We start from the raw sequence: 14,784 nt of genomic DNA, 5'->3' as shown, positions 1-14,784 counted from the left end.
CGAGAACTTTGGCGCAGCTAAGCGCCTGCGGTGGTCGGTTGCCTCCTGCAGAGAATCACGGGCGAGGTGTCCGGGCACCCGCCGGGGTCAACCCCCCGTCTGGTTTCTCATCACCCCCCAAGCCCCTCGCCGCCCCGTGCTCCTCGGTGGCCCCCCCATGGCCCACCCCGGCTTCGGAAATATGTAAGTTTCTTGTTTAGGCACACCTATGCCTGCTCTAGCGCCCTCTTCGGGTCCTGTCTGCAAGGTGATGAAAGCCCAATGCAACACCGTTATTAATATTCTTACTTATTGCAAGAGTTCAGCACGCGCAGGCATCAGCCCTCCACGAAGACGGGAGTTCTCTGGATCATGTATCAGCATGCCATTGTGCTTGCCTCCTTCTCTTACGTCAACATTGAGCATTCAGAACCGAACTCTAAGCCTTAAGACTCGTCTTCTGGTAAAGTGCTGGCCAGCACGCCGCCTGTTTATTTGTCAGTTAAGAATGTCCAGATGTGTGTTGCCTCTAGGCCACCGTACCCTGAAATGGAAGTTCAACTCTGCCATGGTTACCTGCAGAAGGGGAAATGCCCCGTCAGCGTCTCCAGAGTGAGATCTTACGAGCAGTTTCGTGTTCGGGATTTTGCAGCACAATGCAGGACGTTTCCTTCTGTTCGTACGGTCCTACCCGTAGACTGAAGCCCTACGGAAACAGCTTCTCTCGATCGGGAGAAAGGGATCGTTTGCCGCCCACACAAGCAGTGCCTAGGTATTGTACCTATCCGTATTAGCTCAAATGCCCTCACACCACATTTTCCCAACACGGAACCTGTCAAGCGGCAGGACCAGACACAGTGGTCGACATGTATGGCTGGGTCCTGGATATGCTGGCTGCGAAACCTTGACATCAGGTTGATCTCGAGGGGAGCAAGGGACCGAGCGAGCCCGAGCCGACTCAACCCTTTGGTGCACAATCGAGGGTTGAGGTTCGTCAGTGGCGAAAAAACCTGCTGGCGAGGATTGATGCCCGGCCCCCGGCCCCTTGGATTGTATCCAATCCCTTTGGCTGTGCCCGTTTTAGACGCCTTTGCATGATTCAGTGTCCGTCAAGGGTTCGGGGATTCTAAAACATATCAATCTGATCCAGCCTTCCTTCGTCGCCCTGAAACACGCCTCCCCTTGCATCCCTTCGGAACAGCGGTTGACTTTCCGATCAGTTTTCGAGAGTTTACCGCACCCTTTATTCTGGCCCAGGACGGGAGAAGGGTGCGGGAGATGTTCAAACTCTCCAAATGGCTGGCTCGAGCCTCGGGCTGATGCTTGCGTGTGACGGAGGGAACAGCCTCCAGCTGCTTTTCCAGTGCTGACACAACGCCAGAAAGCCCCGGGAAGGCGGCAGGCTAGCCACGGCGGGCGTAGGCCTGAAGAATGTGGCTCACGCCTGCCATGGTGCGAACCACTCAGCGCAGTCCGGGCTGCCGAAGACGGGCCTCGATGGCCTCAATGGCCTCGATGGCTTCTGACCCTGGTCCATCAACTTGCCCTGGGACGTCCCTAGGGCGCTCTTTGGCTTCCCTCAAACTTTCTACGTTGTCCTCACACTGTTCCTCAGGCGGCCAGAGCCAACTCGGCTGTTGATCGAAGGGCAACCGCTCCCGCGCTTTGAACCTTTTCGCCCACCCACACCTCAAGCAAATCGCCATACAGTGCATACACGGCCTGTCCCACTGTCCGACCGCGTGCTTCCAAGGTCGCTTCATCCTCGTCCCCTCTCCACAGCTGATCCCTCCAATAATCGTCAGCATGCCTTTGTCCTGCTGCTCATCCTCGTCCTCGACCTTTGACCTCGCCTCTGCTGTAACGCATCGTGGCTTTGTTCCTTCTCTGGCTCTGATTGTTCGGCTTCATTGGCATTCACTTCTTTTGTTCTAATATTGTGTCATGACGCCGTCTGCCAGCTGCTGTCACTGCTGTGCAGCGAGCCGACCGTCCTTCACGCCTGTCCTTCCTTGACTCCGCCCACTGAATTCTCGAAACAACAGGAATGACCCGTACAAACCCTACCAGACTCCCTCTACCCTGACGACGTCCATTCCTTCTCCTCTGCGACATGGTTCCGCTCAACATCCCTCCCGAGGGGCTTGTCCTGAGGCGGGAACCCAAACATCACACACATAAACAGACAAAAGAACCCACCCAAGTGATACAGTTGGACTTGATAGAGTCCGTGACTAAGGACATCCTTCGATCTCTGAAAAACAACGAGCAAGTTCGGTTCCGATGTGGGAAAAGACCGGTGGTGCAGTTCGGCAAGAAAACAGTAACCCTGGAGAGCAGCGTTGATACGTTTCCCACGGAGATCTACTCCAAGTCCGACAATGACACAGCCCCTCTATATTTCACTGGCAAGTCAAGCCATAGACTGGAAGTCAAAAAGGCTGGAAAGGATACTGCAAAGGCCGACGAAGCCTTGGCTACGCTTGAAAGCACCCTAAAGTCTATACAGGAGGAACGAGCGTCGAACGAGACAAGCTTGAAAGAAGACCTTAAGCAGGGACTAAGGAAAGACGTGAAGCCATCGCCCTTACTGGGGCAGGGCTCTGCTTTGAGGAAAGATCATTTGTTGGGATCCTTGAGCAGATCTACACCAGGGAGCCCTTTCCTGAGTGCCTCGTATTCTCCGCGGCTTGGGCCTACCTCGGCCCCTTTGTCCTCTGGGATGTCCACGAAGGATCGAATACGACTCGACGCTATCCGCATACCACTCGTGCATCTTCTGGCCGTCCGGCCAATGACAGCGAAATCGATCTGTGATCAACTGCATGCAAGCAAGGACGACATCGACAAGTTACTCGACAAGGTGTCATGGGAGTCCAAAGCAGAGGATGGGAAAAGAGAGCTGAAAGAAAAGAGCTACCGTGAGCTGGATGTCTGGAAATTCCGGTATCGGTCGCAAGAGGACAGACAAGCAGCTATTGATCATGCCATTCAAGCATATGACAGGATGAGAGTGGAGAAGAAAGACCCTCTCTGGCAGCTCTTACTTCCTGCAGAGGATCGGGGAAAGGGCAAGATCTTGTCAAAGCTGAACTTCGACAAGCCAGTATCCAGTCACGCCACCCCTAAGCCTGAGCGTCCGAACGAGGACGGCAGCGAGAGTAAGAATGAGATGTCAGACCGAGATCATGGTAAGGCACGAGCAAAGAAGGACAGAGAGCCTGTAGGTGCAGAAAAGGGGCGGAAAGACAAGGCTATCACCAAGGCTGCTGTTAAGAGCGACTCGAGTGCTACTGTCAAAGGCAAAGACAAGGATTCCTCACACTTGAAATCTGCAAAAACAGATGCTAAATTCAAGTCCTCTGAACGCATTGAGGACTCTGATGAAGAAGCCGAAGCGGCGTCGGAAGTCGTCGCCAAGCCAAAGAAGCACGACGCAGGGACAACAAAGTCGACTTCCACCTTAAAGAGAAAACCAGAACACGGCCCACTCAAGTCGACCAAGTCGCCTTTGACAACTGCCTCTCCAAAAAAGACCGCCCACAAATCCTCGCTCTCAAGCTCGTCGTCATCCAGTGGTAATAACAGTGCGAGTGATAAACCCCGGCCCACGGTTACGGGCCCTTCCAAGTCGTTGAAACCTCAGAATCATCAGAAACTGGAAAATACGGCTTCTCGCATTTCTCCACGGCCACGACACGACAGTTCGCCGCAGAAGCCATCACCACTTGGCTCTTCACCTCCGACCACCTCGACTGATTTAGACAATTCCAGCTCCAGCAAGGCATCTAACCATTCTTCCGCTCCATCATCTCCGCCATCCAGCACCGACATGCCCCAAACGAAACAAGGCAATAAATACTCTCCTGTTATCTCGGACAAAAGTAGGAACGTGTCTCGAGGCAGAAGTCCAGGTCCAAGCCCTGTGAAGCGCAAAGCTGCCCCTGCCGAAGACGAACGTCCTGCAAAACGGCAGCATCAGCAACAGACGTCCACTTCAAATCATTCCACCCCTCCGACAAATGGTGTGACTGACCACCCTGTGCTGAAGCGGCCTACTGCTCCGGTTCGAACCGACTCCGAACGGTCATCTAGCCCCGAGAAACCAGGACCCAAAAGAGAAGATATCATTGAGGAGGCGAGACGATTTCAAAAGTATTATAAACGATACAAAGATCTCTATGACAAGATATCACAAATGGACGAGAAGGAGCGTGATGATAAGGACATGAGCGACCTGTGGAAGATGCACAAGCGGCTGAAGGAGATGAAGGCCGATATCTGGGCAAATTGGGGTAAAGTCGAAAAGGTCGACACGGCTGACTCTAATGGGGATGTGAGAGCGATGCTTGCTGTTGCATAAGAAAAGTGTTTTATGATACCAAGGATCCCGGAACCCGGATCTACACATTTGCAGGAGAGACAAAGGATTTCATTCAGCCGCCCTTTGTGAGTACCTACAGCCGTTCATGATTCTACAATGATCCAGACTCAGATAAGCCTGATTCTAAATAAAAATGAGATTTGCTACCTTTATGAGAACTGTGTTTGTCTATCATGCAAACCACATCACCGATGACAAACCAGAAAACTTCACTGCTTGCTCAGATTCATCTTCATTTGGGTCTTCGTTTGGAAGGTCTGGTAGAAACAAATCACAGTGTGACTGACAACAGCCAAGTCATTCTCTCTTCAAGATGGTTCAGAAAGGCTAAAACTTCCTTCCCAGCTCCCTCGTCTTCATCCTTCGGCCCGTCCCTGCTCAGCAAAAGTCCATCAACAGTTACTCCACCCTGTGACCCTCTGGCCTCTGATGATAATCAAAGATCAAGCGTCTTGTAAGTAATGTCGACTTCATTCCTCTTCTATCTTCTCCCTTGGCCTTGGCGTGGCTGATGACCGAACACAAGACCGTATCCAGAGCCTCTTGACATTCGCTCTAATCTCTACTGCTCACTTTGGCCTGAGCGAGACTCGGTGACCTTTTGCTGCCTCACTCTTCTGCGCAAAATGGCCAGAGACAAATCCCGAAAACACATGAGTGGCAAGCGTCATTCGAGTGTGACGCCACAAAAGCCCAACAGCCTCACGCAAGACATTGTCGATCTCACCAAAACCGATCCATGGGCTCACCAGGCCAGACGGGCACGATCAATCGCGCCTGTCGCACCGGGCTCGGGTTCCAAGCTGACACCACTTTCACCGGCGTTCTCAGGAAGGAAGACTCTAGACGGTGGACCAGCATCACGTCTGACGACCAGGATCGACGTCCCCCAGGATCCGAAGTCGAACCCTACCTACATCTTCCAGCAGCTGTCGTTGGCGAAGAATCGGGCGAACACTCGACCTTCCTTCTTTGGGGCTCTGGGCACAGACGATGGTGAAGCTTCGGGTAGGAGTGACATCACCGAGCGCGACAGTACTCCAACTCCAGGCCACAAAGGGGCGAGGGAGAAAGATAAGTCCAAGAAAAAGAGGAAGACTAGTGAAGGGAATAGCAAGGATAGGCTGCAAGACAGAGAGAATGAAAAGAGGCCGGCGGATACAGCAAAGGGTCAACATCAACATCACGAGAAAGAGGCCAGACAGCGAGAGGACAAGAAGAAACGTAAGGACGACAAGAAAAAGAAACAGCTGGCCAGACCCACGGAGGCACAGCCAGGTACGAGGACAAAGCCCCTTTATTTCTTGCCCTCATGAAAACGCAAGGTAACTAACTCCTCCCTAGTTGCCACATCCGAGTCGAGGAAACGTAAACGCGAGAATGAGGAGGCCGAAGCGTTCAAACGCCGAGTCGAAGTCGAAGCTAATGCGGTCAAGAGACTTCGCGAAAGTCTTCCAAGCGTCCGCCTCGATCGCGTGTTCCGCAGACTTGAACGCGAGGAAGGTATGACACCGACCGAGATGGCTGTGCTACTCGTCACCGCTAGGGAAACAATCATCGACTTTGCGAGGCAGCAGGTCTTGCAAACTGAGAGGGCGCAAAAGACTATTCAGGACGAGTTGTTGAGAGTACTGAAAGAACAGAATGAGAGGCTTGCCGAGCTGGAGGGAAAGACCAAATCCAGAGCGGCTCAGGTGTTAGCGGGACCTGGTCGGGAGGAGGAAGTCGAGGTGATCGACGACACTTCTTCTTCTTCCTCTTCTGACGACGACAGCAGCAGCAGCGACGAGGACAGTGTGCAGAAGTCATGCGTCGGAAAGAAAGCCAACAATCCGTCGCCACAGCAGAAAGCTCTTGACAGATGCCCAACTCAGTAAGGATTGGAATCATCGTGGAGTAAACCGCGTGTATGCCCGGCGTCTTGAACAAGGTGCAAATTGGCTTATTGGGATCTCGTCCTGTCGGGCAACATGTACGCATGAGACGAAAGGGGGATTGAATCGCATATGTGAGAGACGGACCACGGTGACGGGGCTACAGCCGTTCAAGGCTTTGCCCAAATGCAAGGAAATTGGGCTGGCGCTAGCACGAGTTCTGGAGGGCGGAGAATCATTGACGGCACCGTGAACGAGAAGGATTTCAGCATCGTATGTTCGGTGCCGTGAATGACCCTGGAAAGTTGAATACAGTGTCGCCTTCCCCTCTTTTCTGCAAATTCAGTGTCCACAGAGAGGAAGCAACCTCTGCGTTCCACCAACTGCCCATCTAAAGAGGGGGGGTTTTTACTGTAAGTGCGTGTGCAGGCTGCGTGGTGGGGAAAGCGCCTCGGGGCGGGCCTCACCAACCTTGGCTTGACCTCAACCGTAGGTGCCCAAGGCTGAATGAGCCTCTCCGTCATCATTGCAGCTTGACTCGAGCCCGACAGCCACACACACATTCAACCCTCTCCGGTCTGCCTTCTCTTACATTCCTTCGTCTCTGTGCTGCCAACGCCGTTGTATTGTCGGAGCGAATCTTGATGCCTCTAGGCTACCGGCTTACAACCCTCAACTCTCGACGGCCAGGCCAAAATGACCTCCTCATGCCCAAGTCGCCCGGTCTCCAAGGCGTCAATCGTGCACATTGGCTGCGCTAGCATTAGCGGACGAAGCCACCTCGAGTTGATGTCTCTGCGCCTGGGGAAGAGGTGGGGGGTGCTCGATCCAATAGCAAGGGCAAACATGTACCGGGGAATGTTGTCGTACAACTATTGGCCTATCTCTGCGCTGCGCAATTAGCCTAGCAGTCAGCCCAGACGCACGATTTCAGTGTCTTCAGCTGGATAATCCACAGCAAGAAGGTCATGGGTTAGGCTGCACCTACGCCTCTCATTCATCTCTCATTAGAGAACCTGTTCCCTTTCCTTCTTGTGGTGTTGCCTTCCTCTTCGATCAGCTCCCCATCCCTCAAATTTCTAGGCAGTCATACCCGTGAATCATGGCAGAGGCTTTTGGTCTGGCTGCCAGTGTTTTCTCAGTCGCTGGGTTGGCAGGACAGCTGGCACAAGGCTCAGCGTTTCTCTACAACTTTTTCAAAGACATCAGAAACGCACCAGCTGACGTTAGATCATTGTGCAATGAGCTCCGAATCATCTCTTCGACTCTCACTACCATCCATCAATCCTACGATATTCAAGACGCCGACCTAGAGCAGGCTCTGCGCCGTTGTGAGCAAGTTATCAATGGCCTCTCAACAATGATAAAATCCATCACGCCGGCGGATGAACTTCCGGAGTGGAAGAAAATTCGCCAAAGGTTTATAGCAGCTCTGAACCGGTCAGAATCAGCAAAACATCTTCGCGCTCTGGAAAGGGCCAAATCCATGCTTTTGCAATGCTGCACAAACAACATGAGGTGGGTGATTGCCTCGAGCTAGAGTTCTGCGAGATCCATCGAAAAGAGGATAGGTTTTATTCTCTAACACCTACGACGTACAGGAAAAGCCAATCTGCTCAGGCGTGCATCGCTGTAGACACTCACAACGTCGTTTTAGACGCCCAGAAGACGGCTATTGACACCATGAGCACCGTCATTGACACCCACAGAGCTGTTGTCGAGACCCGGAACACTACTATTGGCACTGAAAGGACCATACTTGACACGCAGAGGATCGTCGGAGAAATTAGAGCAGGGACATCAAGTATCTGTGAATCTAGTGTGCAAATCAGGGAGATCACCTCCGAAACTCGCACGCTGGTGAACAGATTCGCCGACGACACTTCACATATGCGAAACGTGACTGAACGGATCGAAGCTGCTTCGCGAGAGCTACTCGGAAAGCCTCAGGATATCGCACCCGAACTGCTACAAGCCTTTACCAAGGAAGTCCCTCGGATAATATCCAGGACTGTCTGTCGGCGCCTCGAAAAGATGCTGAGAGAACAAGTCGACCAGGGCAGCGGCAAGGGTCCCCACATCATCAACCCTGGAGAATGTAGCACGGCCAGACTTCGAGACGGAATTCCCGACGAGAGACCTTCTGCCTCACTACGACCGAGTTCAACTGAGAAACTTCCAGATCATCCCGCAGATCACTGGGTCTTGAAGTCGTCAATATCAACCTCGAGGCATCTGATTTCGAATTCCTTCCTGGGATCCTTGACTATCAGGACCACAGTCAAGTCATACTCCCGGAAACGAAGTGATGGTTCAGGTAGAGATGAGAAAGAGGAGCGTCAAACGACAGTCACATTTCTACCCGCGACCTGGCTCATGTCGAAAGGTGCTGTCCTGGCATACAATACCTGGAAACGCATTGGAGGTGGCGCACATCAAAGCCCCATTTACAGCTTAAAAACAGTCAATATTGTTCCGAGTGATTCTAAAATCATCCAAGCTTGCGTTTCATGTGATTTAACAAGTATACGAACTCTATTCGACTCCGGCCAGGCTTCGCCTTTTGATGTAGGCCCGGGTGGCACGAATCTTCTTGTCTACGTCGCCACGAGCCCCATCATCCAAGGCGTAGATAGTTTCATGGGGCAGCACTCACTCCCAAGATCACAGGCATCAGAAACGAAAAGCGAAATTGGAGAACTTCTCGAGATGATGCACATAGTGAACCTACTCACGAGCCTGGGGGTTGATGCTGGTGACCGTGACCTGAACAATTTGTAAGTTAAATGCTAGATTTCTGTTCGCACGGTTGACAAGAAGGCACAGAAACGCGCTCACTATGCTGTGTGTAGCCTGGCCAGCCTCCACTAAGCTTGACAAATTCAGCTTTCTCCTCGACAAGTTGCTACTGGAGGCGAAAACCGACCCTTTCAGTTCTAACAACCCACTCCTGCCCTGCTACCACCCAACTCCAGTAGAAGTCCTGATCCGTCAAAAGGAATGGCGGTTGCAATGGACTCCGCTGCAGTTCCTCGCGCTCTTCGATTTCGGCCTGATTCATGACCTGATAGACGTGCCCAGCCCAACCAGATCATTCGTTGAGTTCTGGACTGTGACTCCCGATGCCGCCATCGAGGCATATCTTCAGGCTAAGTTGAGCGTGGTTCAAATTTTCTTAGCACATGACACTTTCCCCGTGCAGAAATTCACAAGCCTTGGGGAGGAAGCCATTCAAAGGTTGATTCACCATGGAGGAGACGTCATTGCTTTGCTGTCCGAGCATGATGATGATGGCAATGATCCACCATGCCTGCATCGGGTGCGAAAATTGGTCCTAGTTAGCACTTTTATGATCACGGCACTAGGGCTTCTGTTGGAGTTTTGGTGCCCATATCTTGCAACAAAGGACCAGCACGATGAAATCTCTTTGCACGCCCAACAGCATAACATGCGGACCATAAACATTTGGAGGAAGGCACTGGAGAAGGCATGTGGCAATGCCCAAGACGCACAATCAAACAAACCTCCTTCTAATCATGGTACCGGAATTTCAGGATGTGCTTCAGTTGAGCGAAGGGATGAAGTCAATAGTTTTGACGAAGATGGATGGGAGACAGAAGCTTCTGATGGACCAACATCGGGCTGGGAAACTGAGGAGGAGTGGGAAGAAGGATACCTATTGGACACCGCTGTCGATATTGGCGATCGGAATGCGACGACTACCTTGCCGGCACGTTTGAAACGTTGCACTCGCTGCAGAGTCGCTTCAAATTGCGCAGCAATTTGGGAAGATAGGGACACGGCAGGGCTAAATCTCCCTTTCCCACTGCGACTCGCAACAGACAGGGGTTTTCAGATCAACGGTCGTGCTGTGCCCCGATTTGATTATGATGAGGACTACTGGCAGCACGTCTACGCTAGGTTTGGGTCGGAGGAAAGTGATCGTTGTCTTTACGAGCCAGCGACAGGTCAAGTATTGGAAACTCTGGCCAAGGCATCCGATTCATTCATCCTCGCTTCCAAGGGTCGCTGAACGGGCCCTCAACCCCCGTCTGCGCAACCGGTCGTCCAACAACCACCCTCAAATCAAGAGACACAACAACGAGGGGAGGTCAGGGCTGTGAAGCCAGGGACGCAGCTGGAGAAGAAGAAAACCAAAAGTGGAACGAAGGGTCAATTTTGACCTCCCCGTTCCCCCCCCTTTCCCAGCCAATACAGCGCGACAAGAACCGAACATACCCGCCCTTAGAGGACAAAAAGGGGGGCTTGGTAGAGGGGCCGTCTCTCCCCCCGTGTGCACGCGGGCAGGTCGATTCTCATCATCGCAACAAAGTTTGTTCGGCCCAAGAGAAAAGAGGACTTCCCTCTAGCGGGTCAGGACACTACAGCACTCAGCCGTGTTATTGTTGACTCAACCCAGCTGAGGGGAATCAATTCTTCGATGTTTTTCTACAGGCGGCAGCAATGGCAGTCTCACGATCTTAGGCTTTCAGGGGCATCAGATGTGTGACCCCGAACATAGCGCAACAGGAGCAGTAGCAGCAATAGCAGCAGTAGCAGCAGGAGGAGGAGGACAGGGAGGAGGACGGAAGAAGACGGAGGAGGAGAGACAAGTGAGTGATTCTACGCTAGAAGCAGACCAATATAGGGTATGAAAAGGAGATGTAGAAATATAGTTCCCGACTGATATAAGGCACTCGGTTTAAGATGTATTCTCAATTGAGCATGTCATTATGTCAACCTTGGACTGATACGAGTCTTCATTTTGATTATTCCATCCTCTCATTCTGACCGAGTCTGACCGAGTCATTCCATCCAGTGAGACAGCCTCACCATCCCATCCACTACTTTCCCCCCTTGCTTTTGAATTTTTCCAGTCCGACAAGAATTCTGTTTCCCTAACCCTATTAACTTTTTTCGACCTCCTGCTAAAAAAAATTCCTACCCTAGCGAGGTATAAATCACGCGGTCAGCGTCCAGTTCCCGCTCCAGACCTTCCCGCCCAGCGCGCCGCCCAGGCCGGTGACGCTCAAGACCTTGCTCGCGGCATTGTACGTGGCGTTGGCGACGGCGTGGCCGTTGATGCTGACGGCGGTGTTGGCGGGGGCCTTCTGCACGCCCAAGAAGGTGACGTTGGCCAGCGCGAGGTCGAGGCCGGCGTAGGACCCCGAGACGGCCACGGTGAGGCTCAGCGTGCCGTTCTGCGCCGAGGTCGAGCTCGTCAGGGTGACGCGCTTGGTCGCGTTCGGGGCCAGGCTCTCGCCGTCGTCCAGGTACAGGGAGCCGGTCGCGGTGCCGTCGACGCCCGGGGCGACGATGACGCTCCAGGACGTGTTGCGCGCGTCGCGCGTCGTCAGGGCCATCTGCTGCGTCGCCAGGATGCTGCCGCCGCGGATGAACACGGGAATGTGGCCCAGGGGCGCGTCGATGGTGGTGTTCTTGCTGCTGGGCACCGCGACGGGCGACTTGTTGTACCAGTCGTAGTACGTGTCGGTGCCTTCGACGAGGCCCGGGAACACGCCATCCACGGTCGTGGCGCCCTGCGTGAGGACCGGGGTGACGAGGATCGACGGGCCCAGGAAGAACTGCCGATCTGCGTTCGCGAGGCTGGGGTCGTTGGGAAACTCCCACGCAAGCGCGCGCATGACCGTGTCTCCCTGCGTATGCGCGTAGTAGAACAGTGTGTACAAGTACGGCAGGAGTTGGAACCGCACGTTCATGGCGGTCTTCGTGGCGTCGATGACACTGCTCCAGACATACGCCTCCTGGGAGTTCGCAGAGAGGACGTTGTGATTGCGATAGAACGGGAAGAAGGCCGACAGTTGCATCCACCGGTTACAGAGCTCTTCGTCGGAGTTGCCGTTGAACCCGCAAGTGTCGACGCCGAACATGGGGATGCCGAAGAGGCTGAACGAGAGCGCTTGAGGGATGGAGAAGTACATGTAGAAGAACTTGGAAGCGTTGTCGCCGCCCCAGTGGCCCGCCACAGTGCCGGAGCCGGGGAATGTGGACCGGCCGATGACAAAAGGTCGCTTGTTGGGGATCGCCGCTAGGAGGGCGGCGTAGGTAGCTTGGAGGATTTGGTGGCCGAAGAGGTTGTGGACGTCGTATTCTTGAATGCCGTTGTGGTGTGTGGCGTTTGGAGACACGGCATGCACCGCCAGATCATGGTTTCCCTGGACGTGGTTGATCACGTACGGTGGGTAGTTGATATTGCGTTGTCCTGCGGTCGGTGTTGAGCGCAGGTAGCTCGTTGTCGATGAAGACGAGCTCGAGCTTGACGCTGTGGACGTGGTGGTCGGCGTGGCTTGAGCTTGAGAAGCCGAAGAGGCGGATGCAGCTTCCGTGGAATTGGTCAGATTGAAGCCTTCTGGGTAGTCGTAGATGACATTGCCGGGTTCACCAGGGAGGCCGAAGGGTGGGTGCACCGGGTTTAGTGTGAGGTTGCCAGTGCCACAGCTTCCTACGCAAAATGAGGAGACTTCGCTCATGTCGATCCATGCCCCGTCGACAGGAAGTTTTTGATGCCAAGTAACAATCTGATTCTTCCACCATGCTCTGGCAGATGGCTGGAGCCAATCTGGAAAGACGGTGTAGCCAGGCCAGACCTCGCCGATATAGAGTGACCCATCTGGATTGAGGAGGAATGAATTGGTGGCATTACCGTCATTGAATGGCTGGTACGCATCACTTGCATTTGTTGGATCGGGAACATAGATGGCAGAATCAATGATGGGGACATAGTGTTGGCCTCTATTATGGAGACGTTGGAGGAAAGCTTTCCCGTCCGAGTAGTTGAAGCGGACCGGGTCGTTGTCGAAATCTCTGTATTGAAACATGTAGTCGATGTCGTTCCAGATTGTTTCAAGTGGAATACCAAAGCGTTCGTAGTTGTCAACAACCGCCTCCGTGACAGACCAGTTTTGATAGCCCCATCTGCACTGGTGGAAACCAAATCCCCAGTAGTTTTGCAGCATTGGCATGCCGATGACATTGAGGTATTGATGTGTCACGTCCGGCTGTGTCGGTCCGGAGAAGAAGTACAAGTCGATGCTGCCCCCCAATGTTCTCCACGTCACATTGTTGGCTTCTAGGAGGACCTCCATTCCATGAGCATTGCGGAAATACACACCATGGGTGAAGGAGGTATAGTTGCTGGTGGCTTCAGTCGTGTCGAGCTGTTCGGTCAGCAGAGTTGTACTGTTGTCGCTACCGACCTCGAAATACTTGGTTTGGAGATAGAATGGGTGGCTCCCGTACAAGTTCGTGTCGATCGGATCGCCAACGTCGGCGGCGTAAATTGTTCGTGTGAGGTTGTTGCCCAGTCGCAAACCATGAATAACCTCCCCGAGACCATAGAGATTGTAATTCTCTTGTTGGTGAGTGACAAGCTCGATGAATTGGTTCTCAAAGACTAGTTTTGTCCCTGTCGTCGCAAACAAGACGTCTCCGGTGCTATTGCGCGTGACATTGAATCCAAAGCCCGTGCTCGGTGAGTTGGCCCAGGAGAATGTCAGGTCGCTCGTAGTCATTGAGCCACCGCTCTGGCTCCCAGCGGGAACATAGTCGGTCGAGAGAAGATACCAGCTCTGGTTCTGGGAGGTTACATGGGAAGGCCGAATGTTGACGTGGAGCCGGGACGTGGTCTGGTACTCAACCGTCAAGTCCAGGTCATGGACATCAGTCCCATAGATATTGCAAGCAGTGCCAGCAAGAGTTAAATGAGCTGTTAATCCCGTCGACGATGTGCTCACTTTTGAGGCCGTATAGCCGGGACATTTCACTTGGGGATTGGCCGCGGTAGGGTCATCGATGTTAGGAAGAAGGGTGACGCCATAGTCAGCGCTTGCTGGGACAGTAAACTGCGCCGCAACACTGGTCGCCGTGGAAGACTGGGCCGCGACAAGGCAAGGAGCAAGAAGAAGGATAGAAAAGAGAGATGTCGATCTCATCTTGCAGTCTTCCTCGACAAGTAGCGACTGCTGGAGACACGATCCGAAAAGGGGACAACGAAACAGACGTTGGGTTCAAGCATGTTCACAGGATGGGGAGGAGCATGGGGTTTTATCAAGAGGCGCGAGGTGGACTGCATTGACCGGAGGGGACCAGTGGATGAACTGCAATGACCGGGCACAGGACGATTACCAGGTTGAACGATGGATTCGACAGTCCTCGTCAGTGGCGCACTCGTCCACCGCGCCCTCGTCAGCAGCCAGAAGCCTTGTATCCTCGCCATGTAACGTCTGCAAAGGCAAAGAGCCAGTTGGAACTTTCCCCGCGGGGACAATCAGACCCTGTTTCTGGCAGCTCCATGTCTGCTGGATGGAGTGTGTGCAAGCGGCCCATCTCTTTCTTAGGCGGGTACCATTTCCAGGGCTCGAGGCGGTCGCAGTGGGCAGAGTGGCAGGGTGGCAGGTGACGTTGATGGTTTGATGCAGACTTTGCAGATTGCGGGGAGGGAGGGAGCGTCTAGTGAAGAAAAAGGCAATGGTGACGGTTCTCAGAGGCGACAAGGTGGTAGTCGTCAAGATCCAGGAACAAGCTCCT

At 53.4% G+C, this 14,784-nt stretch overlaps 4 protein-coding genes across 4 annotated transcripts; 3 read left to right on the top strand and 1 right to left on the bottom strand.

Moving 5' to 3' along the window:
• Positions 1 to 1,601: 1,601 nt before the first annotated feature.
• On the top strand, positions 1,602 to 4,521 carry PV07_01585 (uncharacterized protein). Its single transcript, XM_016388122.1, has one exon. It carries the CDS (start codon positions 2,093 to 2,095, stop codon positions 4,340 to 4,342), a length of 2,250 nt encoding a protein of 749 aa, XP_016255050.1. The 5' UTR covers positions 1,602 to 2,092; the 3' UTR covers positions 4,343 to 4,521.
• A 468-nt stretch (positions 4,522 to 4,989) lies between these two features.
• On the top strand, positions 4,990 to 6,240 carry PV07_01584 (uncharacterized protein; the record flags this gene model as incomplete). Its single annotated transcript, XM_016388121.1, has 2 exons — positions 4,990 to 5,641; positions 5,708 to 6,240. The coding sequence occupies 2 exons, from the start codon at positions 4,990 to 4,992 to the stop codon at positions 6,238 to 6,240; spliced, it is 1,185 nt and encodes a 394-aa protein (XP_016255049.1).
• Positions 6,241 to 7,331: 1,091 nt separating this feature from the next.
• On the top strand, positions 7,332 to 10,270 carry PV07_01583 (uncharacterized protein; the record flags this gene model as incomplete). The annotated part of the gene is made up of 3 exons (XM_016388120.1): positions 7,332 to 7,755; positions 7,839 to 9,014; positions 9,064 to 10,270. The coding sequence occupies exons 1-3, from the start codon at positions 7,340 to 7,342 to the stop codon at positions 10,268 to 10,270; spliced, it is 2,799 nt and encodes a 932-aa protein (XP_016255048.1). The 5' UTR covers positions 7,332 to 7,339.
• A 688-nt stretch (positions 10,271 to 10,958) lies between these two features.
• Positions 10,959 to 14,621, bottom strand: PV07_01582 (uncharacterized protein). The gene has a single exon (XM_016388119.1). The coding sequence runs from the start codon at positions 14,187 to 14,189 to the stop codon at positions 11,199 to 11,201; it is 2,991 nt and encodes a 996-aa protein (XP_016255047.1). The 5' UTR covers positions 14,190 to 14,621; the 3' UTR covers positions 10,959 to 11,198.
• Between the last annotated feature and the right edge of the window lie 163 nt (positions 14,622 to 14,784).

This window comes from Cladophialophora immunda, assembly GCF_000835495.1.
Source record: "Cladophialophora immunda strain CBS 83496 unplaced genomic scaffold supercont1.1, whole genome shotgun sequence".
Lineage (NCBI taxonomy): Eukaryota > Fungi > Ascomycota > Eurotiomycetes > Chaetothyriales > Herpotrichiellaceae > Cladophialophora > Cladophialophora immunda.
This window is presented reverse-complemented; position numbering and strand designations above follow the sequence as displayed.

Coding starts and splice junctions, on each gene's coding strand:
- PV07_01585 (XM_016388122.1), top strand. CDS start 2,093: ATGGTTCCGCTCAACATCCCTCCCGAGGGGCTTGTCCTGAGGCGGGAA.
- PV07_01582 (XM_016388119.1), bottom strand. CDS start 14,189: ATGAGATCGACATCTCTCTTTTCTATCCTTCTTCTTGCTCCTTGCCTT.